The sequence below is a fragment of the Dendrobates tinctorius genome, unplaced genomic scaffold (genome assembly GCF_039654945.1).
Source record: "Dendrobates tinctorius isolate UK_male_01 unplaced genomic scaffold, ASM3965494v1 ptg000064l, whole genome shotgun sequence".
NCBI lineage: Eukaryota > Metazoa > Chordata > Amphibia > Anura > Dendrobatidae > Dendrobates > Dendrobates tinctorius.
The window spans coordinates 2423668-2446021 of record NW_027361732.1 but is presented as its reverse complement, the minus strand read 5'-3'; the positions used below and the strand labels follow the sequence as shown (position 1 = coordinate 2446021).

Here is a 22354-nt window from a genome sequence, read left to right as displayed (position 1 = left end):
CATGTTTGTATTATAAAAAATATGCTGGAAAGGAGTATGTTTCCTCGAGGAATGAAAACTACAGACTTCTTGGATGTGAGCATCGCTTGTTCCCAACAGATAACTTGTTAACCCCTAATTAACAGCACAAAAAAAATTGAAAAAGGACATTCCTCTCTGAATGAGAGAATGAGGGCTGTTACAGATAACAGTCCTAGGAAGCACGAGAATTTCTTGAGCCATCCACACTGTTTGGGCAACATTATGTTGCCACATTTTCTCCCCTGCTATGTGATATATCGAGTAAATTTACCAGGGACCTACATGAAACTAGAAGTTATACTTAAATCGGTTGTCCGGGCTTTTCACATAATCTCAGTACATATCTGGGCTGCAGAATTATGACAATAAGTAATTTACTTTCTGTCACTAGTTTGCACGGTTTTCTAGATATTCTGAACAGAACGTCCAAGGGGAGGTGTGTTATGGCATTGAAATGAGAACTAGTCGTAACCTCCTACTCTACTCCAAGCATGCCCTCTAGAGCAACAACCCCACCCTCCATAGCTACAGGCCCTCCCTGTCCACATAAAGAAGCCTATCCCTCATCACACAGTAAGGGATTCTTCCCCTCCAGCAGCCTCAGTGCAGAGAGCTGCTCCTCCCCCAGACACACACAGTTATCTATATCTATGGAAAGTGAAACCAGTGAGGAGGAGGGAAAATCGTCCTGTATTCTAATCTGCACAGGGGATGGCAGTCACTGATGTAATCTGTTGTGTGACAAAGCCTCTGCTGTGTGAATGAGATAGCTCTGTGTCACTGATGTCTTCACACAGCAGCAGATTTGGTGCAGTGTATGTGTGAAGCTCCACCAAACTCCCAGCAAGCTTCAGTGACCAGCACCACTCACTGCCCACTCATTGGCTGGCAGTAAACTGCACCAGCACTCATCTTTATCATCATTCCAGCATTGGAAAGAACACAGCAGTGATCCTGTATTTGTGAAAGCAGCACAATACATACATACACCCCCCAACACTTCACACTGTTACAGCTGCTGATTGGACAGGCTGCTCCCATCAGTATTTGTGTCATTAGAGAGACAGTGCTCACACATACACTGCACCAAATCTGATGCTGTGTGAAGACATCAGTGACACAGAGCTGTCTCATTCACACAGCAGAGGCTTTGTCACACAACAGATTACATCAGTGACTACCATCCCCTGTGCAGATTAGAATACAGGACGATTTTCCCTCCTCCTCACTGGTTTCACTTTCCATAGATCACTGTTCAGTGTGTGTCTGGGGGAGGAGCAGCTGCTCTCTGCACTGAGGCTGCTGGAGGGGAAGAATTCCTTACTGTGTGATGAGGGCTTATTCATGTGGACGGGGAGGGCCTGTAGCTATGGAGGGTGGGGTTGTTGCTATAGAGGGCATGTTTGGAGTAGAGTTGGAGGTTATGACTAGTTCTCAATTTCATTGCCATAACACACCCCCCCTTGGACGTTCTGTTCAGAACATCTAAAAAACCGTGCAAACTAGTGACAGAAAGTAAATTACTTATTGTCATAATTCTGCAGCCCAGATATGTACTGAGATTATGTGAAAAGCCCGGACAACCCCTTTAAGTTTTTAAGGCAAATGTATAGCAAGGATGAACTTCTCTCCTGGCGTAAAGTGTGCTCATTAATGTCCATCTATTGCTGGGCTTTTTTAGCAGCTTAAAATAAGAACATTTTCCCCATTGCTGTGATTCTCAGTGTTGATGGAAATAACATACTCTACAGAACTTCTGTGACATGTAGCCTACTATTTGTTTCTCAAATGTTACCTTCTTTTCTAAAGTTTGGCAGAAAAATCTGAATATCTTGATATTTTACATTCCTCAACGATAAGATTTAGATGGTCTCCCACTTTTTTTTATGATGTCATGATCTTTGAAGTAAAGCAATTTAATGAGAACAGATCTTGTAGGCATTGCTAGACACCTTTCCCTCATGTTTGCTATTGAAGGGCGACATGATGTCCTAAATGACTTCAGAAGGCAGATCTCAAAGATTACAGCTACTTCTCTTCCTTCGCTATTATTTCTACGGAGTTTGTTCCACAAGTCATGTGTTTTGCTGGGGAGCGCATACATTTTTTGTGTGTTCTTGACATCTTTTTTGCGTTGTAACAGTGCTGCCTCCTACATCAGTATTGTACTGCCGCTCTTCCTCCCAGTTACATATCTCTGAGGATGGAGCACCGCTATATGCGCTAATATGTTTAAACCGCTCTAAACGAGTAACCGCATCTACTGATCTGTATTTCAGCCGAGGTTCTGCCAGCGGTGCCGTGTTTAAATTACAGATATGCAGTGTTACTTATGTTTCTTGTAAAGGATGGTACCTTGTGGTTATTTTCTTATTATAGAATCATAGAATGGTAACGTTGGAAGGGACCTCCTGGGCCATCTGGTCCAACCCCCTGCTCAAAGCAGGATTCGCTAAATCATCCCAGACAGATGTCTGTCCAGCCTCTGTTTGAAGACTTCTATTGAAGGAGAACTCAACATCTCTCGTGGCAGCTTGTTCCACTCATTGATCTTAGGCTATGTGCACACGTATGCAGAAAATTTCTGCATAAAAACAGGACTCCTTCCCAGAAAATGCTAGTTTTTGCAGCGATTTTTGCGCGTTTTTTTGCCGACACATAGGAAATAGCCAGAAATTTGGAATTTACCGTGAAATTAATGAGCATGCTGCGTTTTTTACCGCAAAGCGTTTTTTTGCGGTAAAAAACGCATCAATATGCACAAAAAGTGCAAAATGCATTAAAATGAATGGGAAGCTTCTTTTTTTGCGTTTTTCCCGCGAATTTTTTGGTAAATCCGCAGGAATAACGCGAAAAAAAACGCTGTGTGTGAACACAGACTGACTGTCAATTTTTTTTCTAATGTCTAATCTGTGTCTCCTCCCATTCAGTTTCATCCCATTGCTTCTAGTCTTTCCTTGTGCAAATGAGAATAAAGATGATCCTTCTACAATGTGACAGCCCTTTAGATATTTGTAGACAGCTATTAAGTCTCCTCTCAGTCTTCTCTTCTGCAAGCTAAACATTCCCAAATCCTGCAACCTTTCCTCATAAGACAGGGTTTGCAGACCGGTCACCATTCTGGGTCGCTGTTCTCTGAACTTGCTCCAGTTTGTTGATGTCTTTTTTACATCCTGTATCAGGGTGTGCCAAAATTTCTGTTCAGTGTTTTTGTGGTTTGTGTGTCTATAGAAGTGTGATTGCAGATCCTTTGTTAAACTACAAATACAAGCCTGCAGTTTTGGACCAGCTGAAGTGCCACATGTTAGGGACCTAAGGTTCAAAGATTATTGCCTTTATGAATACAAAATACATATATTTTGTTTTCATCTTTCAGGCATCTGAAAAATTTCAGAAAATTAATCAGATGGTGAGCAGCACAGAACGACCCATAAAGAGACATGCAGAGGGCACTGTCCCAAAACCACTGAAGAAGCTACGCTTTGACGGCCATGATGAAGCAGATGGAAGGTATGCGTAATCTACGTAATTTTATATACCGTATTTTTCGGACTATAAGACGCACCGGACCATAAGACGCACCCCAATTTTCAGTAGGAAAATAGGGGGAAAAAAAATGTGTCAAAAAGGGGTCCGTCTTACAGTCCGAATTCAGCTTACCTGGGAAGGGATTCGGCACAGGTGGAGAAGTAGTCACAGGGGTCATTCAGTGGTCCAGGCTCGTGCGGTGGCGGCTCTGTGCTGGGGCAGCTGCGCTGGGGTAGGGGCAGCAGTGCTGGGGCAGGGGCAGCTGTTCTGGGGCAGCTGTGCTGGGGCAGGGGCAGCAGTGCTGGGGCAGGGGCAGCTGTGCTGGGGCAGGGGCAGCAGTGCTGGGGCAGGGGCAGCTGTGCTGAGGCAGGGGCAGCTGTGCTGAGACAGGGGCAGCTGTGCTGGGGCAGGGGCAGCAGTGCTGGGGGAGCTGTGCTGAGGCAGGGGCAGCAGTGCTGGGACAGGTGGGCTCTGCGGTGGTGGCAGCGGGCGGCGCTCTGCGGTGCGGTGGTGGCAGCGGGCCGTGCTCCGGTGCAGGGGCGGCGGGTCCGCCGGCATTTCTTCGCAGCCCTGAGGCCCCCGCACTTCCCTTGCTGGCCGCCGCCATGTTGCGGTGGCCTCCGGGAGCATGGACGCCGGAAAGATGGCCGCCGGTCCGGGGACGGCGCATGCGCGGGATCAGATCTCGTCCCGAGATCTCGGGGGACGAGATTCAAATCTTGGCAACGAGATCTCGTCCCCCCGAGATCTCGGGACGAGATCTGAAGCTGCGCATGCGCCGTCCCTGGACCGACGGCCATTTTCCCGGCGTCCATGCTCCCAGAGGCCACCGCAACATGGCGGCGGCCAGCAAGGGAAGTGCGGGGGACTCCGGGCTGCAAAGAAATGCCGGCGGACCCGCCGCCCCTGCACCGGAGCACAGCCCGCTGCCACCACCGCACCGCAGAGCGCCGCCCGCTGCCACCACCGCACCGCAGAGCCCCGCCCGCTGCCACCAGCCACCAGCCAGAAGGTTAGTACCGTATATTGCGACCATAAGACGCACCCCCCACTTTCCCAAAAAATTTTTGGGGAAAAAAGTGCGTCTTATGGTCGGAAAAATACGATAGATATATATCATACACACTTACCTACATACATGATGTACATATATTTCCTACTAATAAAACCGCATTCCTGGCTGATAGAAGTAAATGAGTGGAGTGGGTCAACACCTCTAATTTTCATGCTATTGGCTCAAATAAGGTGGCTATAGCTAACAGTCAGTGTTTCTCTTTTAATACACGTCTGTAGCATGTAACACTGCTCCATGTACAGTGGACACACACACCGCTCTGCTGTACAGATACACAGACTCGATTCTGCAGCACACAAAGAGCTCTGCTGCGCATAAACACACAGCTCTGCAGGAAGCATCCTCTTCAGATTCTAATATTGATGATTAGATTAGTACCAGGCGTTCAGTAGGTAATCACATGGTTATGACATCATGGAAGCGCCTCCAGCTGATTAGGATTTGTGATCTTCTGTCTTGCTGCCCGTGTCGTGTGAGATGTTTTTCCAGGAGCTGCAGCATGGGGAAGGATGTGCAGGTCCTGTTCATCTTCCTCTCTTGTCCTGCACTGGCCAGATAGATCTGTGTTGGGTAGAGAGAGAGAACTGTGCTGCTGCATAGTTCTCTCAGTAGTTAAAAAAAACAAACAAACTAACTTTACACTACCATAATTTCCCAACTGTAAGATGTACTTTTTAATGAAAAGTGTCTCTTCTAGTCAGGAAAATATGGTATATTGTGAGTATGCATAGTATATATAGTACAGTCATGGCCAGAAGTCTGAGATTGGAATACATTTAGTCTTTTTTACAGTTCTGACCGCTGTCACTTTTTGAGGTTATAAATCTGGAACGCGTCAACGGATCCCACTGATTCGAGAATGTTTTTTGTGACACATTGTACTTCATGTTAGTGGTACATTTTGCTCGATAAGATTTGTGTTAATGAAAATATCAAAAACGTGCCAAAAAATTAGAACATTTAGCAATTTTAAAACTTTAATTTTTTATGCCCTTAAAGGAAATCTGTGAGCAGGTTTTTACTGCCTCATCTGTGATCTGCACAATAGCTGCATATTCATAGTTTAACCCCTTCCCGACATGCGCCATGCTAATACTGCTCTGCGGGAATTGCATTCCTGCAAACAGCAGTACTAGTACGGCGCACCGATTGTGCAGCCTCACGCTGAGTGCCACGGCGATCAAGTGCACGTGTCAGCTGTATGGGACAGCTGACACCCCGCAGCAATGCCCAAGATCGGTGTTGGCACTGATTGCGTGCATTTAACCCCTCTGATGCCGCTGTCAGTAGTGACAGCGACATAGAGGGGCATCATCCATCAGGACAACATTGCATTTGCCAGATTGTCTCCATGGAGACCCTCGGCACCAAGATGGCCACGGGGTCCAGCAGGGAGGTGGCTTGTGAGTGCCTGTTGAGAGCAGGCGCTGGCATGCCTCCTTCCCTGCCTGTCAAATCACTGATTTGATACTCAGCAGTGCACACTGTCAGATCAGCGATCTGACATTATATAGTAATGGTCCATCCTGGGATAATGTAAAAAATCTTTAAAAAAAAAAAAAATATTAGAATGTGTAAAAATATATATATATTTTTTAAATTCCTAAATATAGAAAAAAAATATTTTTCCAATAAATACATTTATTTATGTAATTAAAAAAAAATAAATAAATGTACACATATTTGGTATCGCCACATATGTAACGACCTGCTCTATAAAACTATCCCACTACTTCTTCTGTGAACACCTTAAAAAAAACACAAGGCAAAAAACAATGCTTTATAATCATACCTCCGAAAAAAAATGCTATAAAACGCAAAAAGACGGATGTAAATAAATTTGGTACCGCTGAAAACGTCCGGCAAAAAACAAGCCGCCATACAGCTCCATCAACAGAAAAGTAAAAAAGTTATAGCTCTCAGCATAAAGCGATGCAAAAATAATAGTTTTTTCTATAAAATAGATTTTATTGTGTAAAAGCGCCAAAACATAATAAAAAAATAAATTTGGTATCACTGTAATCGTACTGACCCGAAGAATAAAGCGGTCTTATCAATTTTACCACACTTGGAACGGTATATATATAAAAAAAAAAAAAAAAAAAGCAATTCCTGAATTGCTGGTTTTTGTTCATTCTGTCTCTCAAAAATCGGATTAGAAATCGATCAAAAAATGTCATGCGCCCGAAAATGGTACCAATAAAAACGTCAACTCGTCCCGCAAAAAAACAAGACCTCATATGACTTTGTGGGCCAAAATATGACAAATTATAGCTCTCAAATTATGGTGATGCAAAAATTATTTTTCGCAATAAAAAGCGTATTTTAGTGTGTGACAGCTGCCAAACCTAAAAACCTGATATAAATCTGGTATTGCTGTGATCGCATCGACCCGAAGAATAAAGTTGCCTAATCACTTATACCGCACTAGGAAACGGCGTAAAAAATAAATGAAACCAATTCTTCACATGCTGTTGATTTTTTCCTTTCTTTCTCCGAAAGATCGCAGTAAGGCTTGGCGCACATTTATCCAGCGCCCTGCGCTGAACACTTACGCCAGGGTTTCTGTGTAAATATCTGAATTACGTGATTCAGACAGAACCCCTGGCAGAAGATTCCCTATAATGAGGCAGATGGAGGCACTGCGAGCGCCATAGGACCTGTGATCCGGCGTTGTCCATCTTTTTAGGATTACATAAAAGTACTGTCGGCCACAGTTTTGTGCACTTCTGAAAAGGACACCGCTGAACAGAGGCCAGACGGAGTCCAGAGTAAATCTGCTGCCTCATTATAGTGAATGGATCCCTTGGGGGTTTCATCTGTCACGTCACTCAGAGATTTAGATGGAAACCCCAAAGTGCTCAGCATAGAGCGACGGATAAATGTGATCCCTAACGCTATGTAAAATGTTCTCAATAAAAGCTTCAAATAAATCCACAAAAAAAGCAAGTCCCCTTTCAGGTCCATCATCTGTTAAAGGAAATATAGGGGGCTTCCACGTTACTGGTAGCAAAAAGGCTCTGGAATAGATAAATGGCTTTATGCGACCCAAAAGAAATTCAGCAAATTCTGGGCTCCCTAATCTAAATGCCCCCCCCCTCACTATGAGACCCAGTGTGCCTAAACAACATTTAGCACCCACGTTTGGCATTTCTGTAGTGATGAGAGCCTGCCTAATTTACAGGTGCGGGTCTTCAGAAGCATGAGCTGGGCATAATGTACTGGTCACTACAACAGCAGTTTGCAATTTTCACTCCACAACATCCACTGCTGCCTGTTTCTGGAAAACACCCATGGAGTCAAATCACTACATCTGTAGATAAATTCCCTAAGGCTTATAATTTCCAAAATGGGTTCACTTGAGGGGGGGTTTCCAATGTTTAGGCACATCAGGGCCTCTCCAAACGCTACACGTGATCTGCTAATTATTCCAGTAAATTTTACATTCAAAAAGTCAAATGACGCTCCTTTCCCTTCCAAGCTTTGCCGTACGCCCAGACAGTAGTATTCCCCCACATATGGGGTATCTGTGTACTCAGGAGAAAATGCACAACAAATTGTATCGATCAATTTTACCTGTTACCCTTTGAAAATGCAAAATATGGAGGTAAAAATGATTTATTTTGGAAAAATGTGTTTTTTTTTTTTTTTAATATCCACGGCTTTGTGAAGCACCTATGGGTCAAGGTCCTCAATACACATGTAGATAAGTTCCCTAAGGAGTCTAGTTTCCAAAATCGTGTCACTTGTTGGGGGTTTCCACTGTTTAGGCACATCAGGGTCTCTCCAAACGAGACATGGCGACTGTTAATTATGCCAGGAAATTTTACATTCAAAAAGTGAAATAGCGCTCCTTCCCTTCCGAGCCCTGCCGTGCATGCCAACAGTAGATTTCCCCCACATATGGGTTATCGGCATGCTCAGGAGAAATTGCACAACAAAGTGTATGGTCTATTTTCTCCTGTTACCCTTGCGAAAGTAAAAAAAAAAAAAAAAAGGGGTCTAAACGAAAATTTTTGTGAAATATAACTAAATGTTTTTTTTTTTCTTCCACATTCCAAAAATTCCTGTGAAGCACCTGAAGGGTGAATAAACTTCTTGAATGTGGTTTTGAGTACCTTGAGGCGTGCTGTTTTTAGAATGGTGTCATTTTGGGGTATTTTCTATCACATATATCCCTCAAAGTCGCTTCAAATGTGAGGTGGTCCAGAAGAAAAAAAATGGTTTTGCAAATTTTGTTGTAAAAATGAGAAATCGCTGGTCAACTTTTAACCCTTATAACTTCCTAACAAAAAAAAAATTATATTTCCAAAATTGTGCTGTGGTAAAGTAGACACGTGGTAAATGTTATTTATTAACTATCTAGTACGATATGAGACTCTGATTTAACTGCATAAAAACTAAGTTTGAAAATTGCGAAATTTTCAAGATTTTCGCCAAATTTCAGTTTTTTTAAATAAATAAACGCAAGCCATATCAAATAAATTTTACCACAATCATAAAGTACAATATGTCATGAGAAAATAATCTCAGAATTACCAGGATCCGTTGAAGTGTTCAAGAGTTATGATCTCATAAAATGACAGTGGTCAGAATTCTAAAAATTGGCCTGGTCAGGAAGGTGAAAACAGGCTTCAGGGTGAAGGGGTTAATGGGTGCAGCCATTTTGACACATTCAGAGCTTTTAGATTTAGCTGCTGCTGGTGTGTCCGGCGGTGTTGCTGGGGTCTCCGGTGCTGCGGGGGAGCTCTGCCGACATTTTGTGAAAGGCCAGAGCCCTCCGCAGTTCAGTGGTTTCCTGCACAGATGGAGATCTCGGCATCAAGATCTCAGGAGATGAGATTTCAGCGCTGGACACTGGGGCTCAGAAGGGAGGGGGGCATTTGCATTTGGGAGCCGGGAATTTGCTAAATTTGTTTTGGAGGGCGAGGAGCCATTTTGCTTTTCCAGAGGATTTGTACTACCAATAACGTGGAAGCCCCTTATATTTTCATTAACAGATGATGGACCCGAGTGGGGACTTGCTGTAAATTAGGCGGACTCTCATCACTACAGAAATGCCAAACGTGGGCGCTAAATGTTGTTTAGGCACACAGGGGCTCAGAAGTGAGGGGGGAGCATTTGGATTTGGGAGCACAGAATTTGCTGAATTTCTTTTGGGGAGCATAAAGCCATTTAGCTTTTCCAGAGCCTTTTTGCTACCAGTAACGTGGAAGCCCCCTATATTTCTGTTAACAGATGATGGACCTGAGTGTGGACTTGCTTTTTTTGTGTATTTAGTTGAAGCTTTTATTGGGAACATTTTTACATAATGTCTGGGATCACATTTATCCTGCGCTCTGCGCTGAGCACTTACATCTGGGTTTCCATCTAAATCTCAGAATGACGTGATTCAGATGAAACACCCGAGGCATCCATGCACTAAAATGAAGCAGCAGAGTCACTCTGGACCGACCAGGGTTCCATCTGAATCAAGTATTTCAGAGTTTAATAATACTTTAACTTTTATTACTTTGCTTACTAGTATAATGCATTAACCCCTTCATGACGGAGTTATTTTCGGTTTTGCGTTTTTATTTTTCGCTCCCCATCTTTCCAGAGCCATAACTTTTTTATTTTTTCGTCAGTATGGCCATGTGAGGGCTTGTTTTTTGCAGGACGAGTTTTACTTTTGAAAGACAGCATTGGTTTTACCATATCGGGTACTCAAAAACAGGAAAAAAATTCCAAGTGCAGTGAAATTGCAAAAAAAAGGGCAATCCCACAGATGTTTCTTGTTTTGCTTTTTAATAGGTTCACCAAATACTAAAACTGACCTGCCATTATGATTCTCCAGGTCATTATGAATTCATAGATACCAAACATGTCTAGGTTCTTAAATTGCGCCATTTTCCGATACCCGTAGTGTTTCCATTTCTTGTGATCTCGTGTCGGGTAAAGGCTTGTTTTTTGCGTGCCGAGCTGACGTTTTTAATGATACCATTTTGGTGCAGATACAGTTGTGGCCAAAAGATTGACACCCCTGCAATTCTGTCAGATAATACTCAGTTTCTTCCTGAAAATGATTGCAAACACAAATTCTTTGGTATTATCTTCATTTAATTTACCTTAAATGAAAAAACACAAAAAGATTTGTCCTAAAGCCAAATTGGATATAATTCCACACCAAACATAAAAAAGAGGGTGGACAAAAGTATTGGCACTGTTCAAAAAATCATGTGATGCTTCTCTAATTTGTGTAATTAACAGCACCTGTAACTTACCTGTGGCACCTAACAGCTGTTGGCAATAACTAAATCACACTTGCAGCCAGTTGACATGGATTAACGTTGACTCAACCTCTGTCCTGTGTCCTTGTGTGTACCACATTGAGCATGGAGAAAAGAAAGAAGACCAAAGAACTGTCTGAGGACTTGAGAAACCAAGTTGTGAGGAAGCATGAGCAATCTCAAGACTACAAGTCCATCTCCAAAGACCTGAATGTTCCTGTGTCTACCGTGCGCAGTGTCATCAAGAAGTTTAAAGCCCATGGCACTGTGGCTAACCTCCCTAGATGTGGACTGAAAAGAAAAATTGACAAGAGATTTCAACGCAAGATTGTGCGGATGTTGGATAAAGAACCTCGACTAACATCCAAACAAGTTCAAGCTGCCCTGCAGTCCGAGGGTACAACAGTGTCAATCCGTACTAACCGTCGGCGTCTGAATGAAAATGGACTGTATGGTAGCAGACCCAGGAAGACCCCACTTCTTACCCCGAGACATAAAAAAACCAGGCTGGAGTTTGCCAAAACTTACTTGAAAAAGCCTAAAACGTTTTGGAAGAATGTTCTCTGGTCAGATGAGATAAAAGTAGAGCTTTTTGGGCAAAGGCATCAACATAGAGTTTACAGGAGAAAAAAGAGGCATTCAAAGAAAGGAACACGGTCCCTACAGTCAAACATGGCGGAGGTTCCCTGATGTTTTGGGGTTGCTTTGCTGCCTCTGGCACTGGACTGCTTGACCGTGTGCATGGCATTATGAAGTCTGAAGACTACCAACAAATTTTGCAGCATAATGTAGGGCCCATTGTGAGAAAGCTGGGTCTCCCTCAGAGGTCATGGGTCTTCCAGCAGGACAATGACCCAAAACACACTTCAAAAAGCACTAGAAAATGGTTTGAGAGAAAGCACTGGAGACTTCTAAGGTGGCCAGCAATGAGTCTAGACCTGAATCCCATAGAACACCTGTGGAGAGATCTAAAAATGGCAGTTTGGAGAAAGCACCCTTCTAATATCAGGGACCTGGAGTAGTTTGCCAAAGAAGAATGGTCTAAAATTCCAGCAGAGCATTGTAAGAAACTCATTGATGGTTACCGGAAGAGGTTGGTCGCAGTTATTTTGGCTAAAGGTTGTGCAACCAAGTATTAGGCTGAGGGTGCAAATACTTTTGTCTGGGCCATTTTTGGAGTTTTGTGTGAAATGATAAATGTTTTGCTTTTTGCTTCATTCTCTTTTGTGTTTTTTCATTTAAGACAAATTAAATGAAGATAATAATACCAAAGAATTTGTGTTTGCATTCATTTTCAGGAAGAAACTGAGTATTATCTGACAGAATTGCAGGGGTGTGAATACTTTTGGCCACAACTGTATGATCTTTTGATCGTCTGTATTGCGGGAAAAAAAAAGGAATTCTGGTGTTTTGACTTTTTTTCTTGCTACGCCTTTCAGCGATCAAGTAATCCTTTTTTATTGATAGATCAGGCGATTCTGAACGCGGCGATAACAAATATGTGCATGTTTGATTTTTTATTGCTTTATTTTGAATGGGGCGAAAGGAGGGTGACTTGAACTTTTTGTATTTTTTAAAGATTTTTAAAAAGATTTTTTTTTTTTACTTTTGTCATGCCAACCCATCGGTGACTTGCAATCACCGGTGGGCGGATTTCCGGCCCGATGGCCGGAAGCGAGCCTTAAATGCTGCTGTCACAGTTTTACAGCGGCATTTAACGGGTTAATAGCCTTGGGTGGATCACGATTCCACCCACTGCTATTCCAGGCACATGTCAGATGTTCAAAACAGCTGACATGTCCCGGGAAAGATGTGGGCTCACCGATGGAATACACATCAAAGGGAGGGTGTCCTACATGGGCGTACTATTATGCCCAACGTCAGAAAGGGGTTAATGCATTACAGCTGTGAGTGTTACACTGACAGAACACCACAGGCCACGTGGCTGCCAGATCTGGAGGTAGTCATTTGACCTTGAGTTTTCATGACTACCATCGTGTCCTTGTGATTACGTTGCTTGGGTGCCAGTCGGGCAGAAGAGGGAGCCCGTCACTCTCCTAGCCCTCTAACTGCTGCAATCTGTATTGATCACAGCATTTATGGGGTTAAATAGTCCAAGTGACAGCCGAAGCTTGGCTATTGCTTAATCCGAGCTCTTGGCGACAATTGTGTGGGCACTTCTGCTTTGCCTGTACGATTGCCATGACGTAAGTTTACTTCAATTTGTGGGAACCCCATCCCGATCATGACATAAACTTGTCAAATGTCGTGAAGGATTAAAAGACATTGTCGACTACTGGACAACCCCAGCTTAATTGTTTCAGAACCAAATTAAAAGAAAAACCATACTCTCCCGCAGTGGTGCCTCTCCAACAGTGTTGGTTTGATTTTAATTCGATCCTGAATTGATTAAGCTGGGGTTGTCCAGTAGTGGAAAACCCCTTTAAATGTGTTGTTCCATAAACAGTTCAACGTAATGCTGCATACTGAATATATAAGCTGTAAATTATGGAAGTAGCTGCTCAATCAATGACTTCCTCTAAGGTGACAAGCCTGGAATATATCCAGATACCTTTGGGAAGTTTGATGACATGTTCTGAAAAGTTAATAATAAAGCTGTGATGATACAGGCCAGTCCCTCTGATATATTTAAAGGAATTTGGCTCTTCAGTAATTAAATAGCACACCTCTCAGTGTTTCCATAGATGTCCATGCCTTGTGTTAACGCAGAAGTAATTATTCCAGTGTTCTGGGTTTCTCTGTGGTGGCAATGCATAGACCTCTTTCCTAATGTCTGACCTGTTATTCTTTATTTCAGCAAATCTCTTTCTTCAGACTCAAAATTTCAACAGAAGCTTGAAGAAATGAGTAAGTGTTTTCTATTTGGCATCAGCGAGTGCTGCATCCCATTAGCCGCCGAGTAGACCGAATAAATGGCCTGTTAGAGCACCTTCATGGGAAGGGTTATTCCGAGATCGAAAATGTAATGGGGGCTTTGTGCCACCTCTACTGGTCTGTAAAAGAGCAACCAATATCTGGTCTGGCTAGTGCTTCCTATACAAAGATAAATGCAAAACAAGAACTCGTTACACATTTACACGGGTTCCAATGGCAAAAAGGTAACTTTTTTTCTGAAAGTTTTCTTTTATACAGCTGGAAATGGTACCGGAGATTGATGCGTCTTAAACATTTGTGTTATCTGTTTGCATTGTCATGACAGTGTGGATAATGAATATCTGATCACTGTGTTTATAACCAAAGTTTAATTTGAGTAATATCCATGTGTCCCTATGGCCTCTTACTAGTAATGAGCGAACATTCTTTGATAAGGTGTTATCTGAGCACGCTCGGGGGCTAACCAGTGTCTTCAGCGTGCTCGAAAAATATGTTCCAAGTCCCCGCGGCTGCATGTCTCACGGCTGATCAACAGCTGCAACACATCCAGTGATTGCCTTATCAGAGCCCGTTCGCTCATCACTACCTCTTACCTACATCAGGGCCACAGAACATTACACGACAAACACATTTGCTTTGTCTTGGGCGGTTCATGAATCATTTGTCAGGAAGTCGGCTGTTAATATAAAACGTATAAAAGAAGAACTGAAAGAAGACTGTAGAAATCCTGTAATAAGGACACTTTCTCATTATGAAATCTTTGTTTCCAGCATGTCATAACTACGTATTAATTGTCTAAGCGGGGATATTCATGCCAGAACAGTCTGTGACCTTTGATGGGTTTTCTGTGGACAAGTCTCCCATCTTCAGGCTGTGCATAAGATCTCTAATAAAGAGACAAGGCTCTGAGTCAGACATCACCAGAAATATTGTCATGCTGTCATTTTTTTATATACGTTTTCTGAATCTACGTTGCCAGACTATAATGAAAACTTGATAGGGCCAAAACATTCACTTCCAGTAACCAAAACACCCAAATAAGAATGGAAGCTACAAGGTCCTTTTTAAAGAGAAAATAACGAGCGTTATTGATTATGCAAAAAGATAGATCCAAATAATGAAGGGAGAGCTGAACCCAGAAATCCCTTCTGCCCAAGAACTAAGTATACAAAACAATTGATATACTATGCAGAAAGGTAAAAATATATTTATCAACAGAGGGCCTATGTGGAGGAATATGCACCGACATCAGGGGCTTATCTACAGCATTCTGTAATGCTGTAGATAAGCCCCCGATGTAACCTGAACGATAAGAAAAATGAGTAAAGGGGGGTTTTACACATAGCGATATCACTAGCAATATCGCTATATTGCTAGCGATATCGCTATGTGTGATACTTACCTCCGACCGGCTCCCCCGCTGGTTATCGCGGATCGCGCGGCTCCTTTTCTCGTCGTCTGCTTCCTGCTGTGTGAGACGAGCGACGCGTGGAGGCGGGCGGGAGGACGTCTGGATCGCTGTGTGTGAAAGGTGAGTATCGTGCGCTGCGTCGCTGCTGCATCGCTGTGAGATCTTTCTGTGTGAAAACTCACTAGCGATCAATTAGCGATGCACCAGCGATCCTGACCAGGTCGTATCACTGGTCGGATCACTGGTGCATCGCTAAATGGAAAAGGGCCTTTAGACTATACTCACCCCCTGGGGCGGTCCCGGGTCCGGTTTTGGTCCGATGGGTGTCGCGGTCCGGTCCGACGCCTCCCATCTTGCAGCGATGACGTCCTCTTCTTTGCTGCCTGTCGTGGCTCCGGCGCACTGCTCTGCCCTGTTGAGGGCAGAGCAGAGTCTTGCAGTGTGCAGGTGCCGGGAGAGGTCCGGTGCCTGCGCACTTCAGTATTCTGCTCTGCCCTCAACAGGGCAGAGCAGTGCGCCAGAGCCACGACAGGCAGCAAAGAAGAGGACGTCACCATTAGAAGATGGGAGGCGCCGGACTGCGACACCCATTGGACTAAGATCGGACCGCCCCCCCGGTGAGTATAATTAACTCCTTTTTTTTCTCTTTCAGGTTACATCGGGGGCTTATCTACAGCATTACAGAATGCTGTAGATAGCCCCTGATGGCAGTGCCGGCAGCTGATAGGCGAAAAATGGGGTGACAGGTTCCCTTTAACAGAGCATTTACATATTCAAGAGAAATCCAAATTTTTTCTTCATAAAACATCGGATGGCAGATATCAAGATATCATTTTATTCATCCTTCTATGACCTACATGTCCATATAGACGGCTTAGGGGGGTTGATCCTACTGAAAGATTCCCTTTACGTAGTCATTAACATGACTGACTAAATATTTGTATTCTAACAGAATCTACAAGGACAAGAATACAGAGGCAAAAGTCAGAGGAGGTGTCGGACTCGGTGAAGCCAGAAGACTCCATAAAGGAAGAAGACTAGAGAGAGCTAACTCCGCCGTAGCCCACTACTCTGACACTAATGTAATCCATGTCTACAGACATTCGTTGTTGGTTTTTTTTCTCATACTTTTTTTTTCATTTATACCACTTTTAGAAACTGATAGTAGACTATTACAATTTTAGCAGTAGTTTAGAGACACCAGTGTTTACAGGATGATAGTAGCCTCCATTTCCTACACACACGTCTACAACTTCCCCTGACACATGAAAAAACAGAACTTTTTATGCCTGAGGCCACAAGTATGAATGGTTACGCTGATTCTTAAGTGCACTATTTATTTTAATTGTGTCTTACTTGAATTTTATTTAATTGTTGTGCACATTTCCACTTGAGCCTGATGGCCACTTGCTGATTACTACTGAAGACAACAGTTCTACATTGATATCCTAGGAATTACGGCAGCTCCGTATGGTGTGCGCCGCTGTACATTCAGGTGCCCGGTTCTCTTCATCTATTTATCTGCCAAGTTTCAATATAAAAAATAAGGAAACTGGAACTGATTTTCCCACTCATACATATACAGACACTAGTGGGGTTTATTATTTGTGACGTCTTCCTCTCCATTACCTCAGGTGAAGAATGGAACTGACAGTAGACGGGTGCAGGCTCGGTGTTTGGTGCTATTGTTGTATGGAAGTTCAGAAAACAAGTTAGTGTGCGTTAGTAGTAACATTATAGGTGACAGGCGACTGATAGCCATTTTGTACACTCATGTAATAAGTATATTAAGATTTGCTTTAAATACATATTGGGACCTCAGTGTGTTCATGATTCTTTCTTTTTAAATGTAGACTTGTTGCTCTGGATTCAGGGTGGTAGCCTATAAATCCAAGGGATCTTCTCAACCCAGTTATTGATTAAATCTTCCTGGGTGTTGTGCAAACACACAGAACTGCAAACTTTAAAGTTCGGCATAAGATATCTTCTGAAACATCAGTTGGAAAAACCAATCCATACTCTCAGTCTCCCCACTAAACGCCAAAGGCCCCAGTGATTATGAGGGGCCTCTTTGGCCAAAGTACCCTTGGAATTTTTAAGAGTGTCTTTATGATCTTTTCAATGTGGTCCCGGCCACAGTCATAGCATGAGGTTTACCGCGCTCATAGTATTTCATAGTTAATGTATTTAGATTTATTAGTTTTCTTAAGCTTCTTGCTCTGGCCAGGTGGCAGTCATATTCTTAATTCATCGGAATGCTCAAAATGTTCTTTCTGAAAACCTTTTGAAGAAAGAATGGTACAATCTAAAAAAAAAATAATACAAATAATAATAAAAGAATATCATTATCTACAGCACTTTCATGTGGCCTTAAAAACACCCGTGTGTTGCTGCCCAATAGTTGTAAGTGTATATTCACACTGCAGAAATTTCTGATTGCCAGTCATCTGAACTGGGCTTGCTGCAATCTATGTACCTGCAGCAGAATCATCCCCACAAGTGACCCTAAAGGGGACAGTTGTAACAGATCTGGAGCTTTCTTTCCCAGAACTCTGTGTTCTTTTTCTTCTGTAGGAGTAGAAAAACTATAAATAGGACAAGTCCCCTACATACATTTTCATAAGGAATTAAGGAGAAGTCGTACAGACTTCCACTACGATACCTTAAGCAAATTTTGTATTGCTCATAAAACAACAATTTTAAAGGGCTTGTCCTGTGCTGCGCACTCCCTCACCGGGAGATGTAGGTTGCATTCTTAATGACCTAGCATCTGCCAAGTCCACGTGCATGATTGACGAGTGTGTGCAGACGTGATGTCACCAGCGCCCTTCATCTCGGTGTGGAAGTGATCGGCTCTGCACAAATCCTGTTTAAAGAGACACGTCAGGAGCATTATATATTGTACACTGGACCCACAGAAGAGATGACAGATACCCTTTAAAGTAACAAATACTTTGGGCCCAAATTTTTGCCAGTTTCTCTGAGAAACTGGGCGTAGCAGGGGAATGACTCCACAGCTCATCTAATTCATGACGCCCTATGGCCTTCTGTACGGCACAAATCTTACTCTAGTATCGGACTGGAGAGCGATTCCTGGTGTGTACGGAGATGCTTGCAACACTGCAGATTCATGAGGAGACATGCACCTCTTCATGAATCAGGAGAATCTGACTCCAGCATGCCCTCTCATCAAGACCAGTGTGAACAACGCCGGTCTTGATGAATTAGGCCCTTATTTTAATGACGTACAATGATGCAGCAGAAGAGCAGTATATTATAATTAATTGCCAATTTACATTTCCATAAAAAAATAGATACTATTGCGTTGATGGCACAACCATTTCAAGTCTGCTTGTGCCTATAGGTTTTTTTTTTATTTTAAAAATAGAAGAAACTCTGTTGAGGCTCACATCTTAATACCCGGCATTCGGAAGCAGCGCGTGCGGGTGCATGTATTTCTATGCAGCCGCACGCTCGAATCCGAGTGCCGGGTATTAAGATGCGAGCCTCGTCCTATTTTCTTGCATGTGTGATCCCGGCCTAATACTCTCATGCTTCTACTGCACATACTTGCAGAGTACGGTCCCATCATACATGAGAATTTTGCTGATAAATATTTTCTTTTTGGTCAGGTATTATATTTGAAAACACAGAAGCTCTGTGACGCTTGATTAATGTACAATTATGTTCATGCTAACATTTTTTTTTAATTACTTTTAAAAATAAAACTGAATTGCAAATCTTGAGTTGTCGTATGTTTGATCGTGTGTGTGTGTGTGTGTGTGTGTGTGTGTGTGTGTGTGTGTGAGCAACATTAACCCCTTAATCCCATATGACGTCCCATCCCGTCCATGTGCCCTGGGACTTAATTCCCAGGGACGGGATAGTACATCATAGTGGTGAGCGCCGCTGATCGCGGCCGGGTGTCAGCTGATTATCACAGCTGACACCCGGCACAATGTGTCAGGGGCGGTCACGGACCGCCCCGACACATTAACCCCTTGCACACCGCGATCAAACACGATCGTGGTGTACCGGGGGTTAAAAGGAAGCATCTGCAGGGAGGGGGCTCCCTCCGTGCTTCCCTGAGCCCCCCACGGCAGCGCAATGTGCAGCGCTGCTGCGGGGGCCTCCTTCCCTGCAGGTCCCCGGATCCAATATGGCGACGGAAGCCTGCTGCACTGCCTGTGACAGATCGCTGATCTGTCACAGTGATCTGTGATGTGACAGATCAGCAATCTGTCACAGGACAGTGATGTCCCACCTGGACAAATATAATAAAGTTAAAAAAAAAAAAAAAGTGTTAAAATAATAAAAAAAAAATAAAAATCGCCAAATAAATTAGAAAAAAAAAAAAATATTCCACCAATAAATTCATTTTTTGGAAATAAAAAACAAACAATAAAAGTACACATATTTGGTATTGCCGCGTCCGTAACAACCTGCCCTATAAAACTGTCCCATTAGTTAACCACTTTAGCGAACCCCTTAGAAAATAAAAAACAAAGCAAAAAATGATTTATCATACCGCCGAACAAAAAGTGCAATAGCGCGCGATCAAAAAGACGCATATGCATAGTACCGCTGAAAACATCATCTTGTCCCGCAAAATACGAGCCGCCATACAGCATCATCAGCGAAAAAGTAAAAAAAGTTATAGCTCTCAGAATAAAGCGATGCAAAAATAATTATTTTTTATATAAAAGTTTTCATTGCATAAAACCGACAAAACATTAAAAAAATGACCTAAATGAGGTATCACTGTAACCATACTGACCCGAAGAATAAAGCCGCTTAGAATTGGGGGTTTCCACTGTTTGGGCACATCAGGTGCTCTCCAAATGATCTCAATTCCAGCCAATTCGGAGTTGAAAAAGTCAAATGGTGGTCCTTCCCTTCCAAGCTCTGCCATGCGCCCAAACAGTGTTTTCCCCCCACATATGGGGTATCAGCCTACTCAGGACAAATTGCAATACAACTGTTGGGGTCCAATTTATCCTGTTACCCTTAGGAAAATAAAAAATTGGGGGCAAAAATATCATTTCTGTGGAAAAAAATGATTTTATTTTCACGCCCGGGCGTTATAAACTTCTGTGAAGCACTTGGGGGTTCAAAGTGCTCACCACACATCTAGATAAGTTCCGTGAGGGGTCTAGTTTCCAAAATGGGGTCACTTGTGGGGAGTTTCAATAGTTTAAGTACATCAGGGGCTCTCCAAACGCACATGACACCCGCAGACCATCCCATCAAAGTCTGCATTGCAAAACGTCACTACTTCCCTTCCGAGACCTGACGTGTGCCCATACAGTAGTTTTCTCCCACATATGGGGTATCCGCGTACTCAGGACAAATTGGACAACTTTTGGGGTCCAATTTCTCCTGTTACCCTTGGGAAAATAAAAAAATTGGGGACTAATTGATCATGTTTGTGGAAAAAATACGATTTTTTTTATTTTCACGCCCGGGCGTTATAAACTTCTGTGAAGCACTGGGGGGTTCAAAGTGCTCACCACACATCTAGATAAGTCCTTGGGGGGTCTAGTTTCCAAAATGGTGTCACTTGTGGGGGGTTTCCACTGTTTTGGTACATCAGGGGCTCTCCAAATGCAACATGGTATCCGATCTCAATTCCAGCCAAAAACGTCAAATGGCGCTGCTTCCCTTCTGAGCTCTGCCATGCGCCAAATAGTGGTCTACCCCCACATAAGGGGTATCAGCGTACTCAGGACAGATTGCACAATAACTTTTAGGGTCCTGTTACCCTTGGAAAAATAAGAATGGAGGGTGAAAAGATAATTTTTGTGGAAAAAATATGATTTTTTAATTGTACCGCTGTACGTTATAAACTTCTGTGAAGCCCTTGGGGGTTCAAAGTTCTCACCACATATCTAGATAAGTTCCTTAGGGGGTCTAGTTTCCAAAATGGGGTCACTTGTGGGGGGTTTCCACTGTTTAGGTACATCAGGGGCTCGACAAACGTGACATGGCGTCCGATCTGAATTCCAGCCAATTTTGCATTGAAAAAGTCAAACGGCTCTCCTTCCCTTCTGAGCTCAGCCATGTGCCGAAACAGTGGTTCCCCCCCACATATCAGCGTACTCAGGACAAATTGCACAATAAATTTTGCAGTCCAATTTCTCCTGTTACCCTTGGTAAAATAAAAAGAAAATTGAACCTGAAGTATTTTTTTTTCTGAAAAAAAGTTAAATGTTCATTTTTATTTTTTTTTTAAATATTCAAAAAATTCCTGTGACGCACCTAAAGGGTTAATAAACTTCTTGAATGTTGTTTTGAGCATCTTGAGGGGTGCCGTTTTTAGAATGGTGTCACTTTTGGGTATTTTCTATCATATAGACCCCTCAAAGTGGCTTCAAATGTGATGTGGTCCGTAAAAATAAAATGGTGTTGCAAAAATGAGAAATCGCTGGTCAATTTTAACCCTTATAACTTCCTAACAAAAAAAAATTTTGGTTCCAAAATTGTGCTGATGTAAAGTAAACATGTGGGAAATGTTACTTATCAAGCTTTTTGTGTGCCGTATCGCTGTGATTTAAGGGCATAAAAATTCAAAGTTGGAAAATTGCAAAGTTTTCGCCAAATTTCCGTTTTTTTTTCACAAATAAACGCAAGTTATTTGAATGAAATTTTACCACTAGCATGAAGTACAATATGTCACGAGAAAACAATGTCAGAATCACCAGGATCCATGGAAGCGTTCCAGAGTTATGACCTCCTAAAGGGACAGTGGTCAGATTTGTAAAAATTGGCCCGGTCATGAACGTGCAAACCACCCTTGGGGCTTTAGAGGTTAATCCTGTGTTGTCAAAATTGAAGACTTGCTAGCGTAATCTACAGGAAATGCCCTTGTTTGCTCATACATCAGGGCCTATTCATGCCGTATTCTTTGAAAGAGCAAGAATTCTAGAAGTGTACTGCATACCATAGATCCAGATACCTTATCTCTCAAAGATGTCCGCTTTAGTAATAACGATGTACACATTCCCTAGCCAATCTTATGATGACGGACACTTGTGCTGCATCTTTTGTAATAGACAAACAATAAGTTTCCTGTATGATCAAGCCTGAGTTGTGATGTCATGTGGTGAAGAGGAAATTTTAGATAACCAGTAAAGCTTTTGATATTTTTCATGTAAA

General features: G+C 42.8%; 1 protein-coding gene across 2 annotated transcripts in view; it reads left to right on the top strand.

Moving 5' to 3' along the window:
- The window catches only part of RB1 (RB transcriptional corepressor 1), a 383417-nt gene extending 366397 nt beyond the window's left edge, over nt 1–17020 (top strand). For both annotated transcript variants that reach the window (XM_073580241.1, XM_073580240.1), the window contains 3 exons: nt 3398–3531; nt 13712–13761; nt 16152–17020. In XM_073580241.1, the coding sequence (XP_073436342.1) occupies nt 3398–3531; nt 13712–13761; nt 16152–16240 (273 nt within the window). In that variant the 3' untranslated portion in view covers nt 16241–17020. The remainder of the gene's footprint in view (nt 1–3397; nt 3532–13711; nt 13762–16151) is intronic.
- Nucleotides 17021–22354: the final 5334 nt, after the last annotated feature.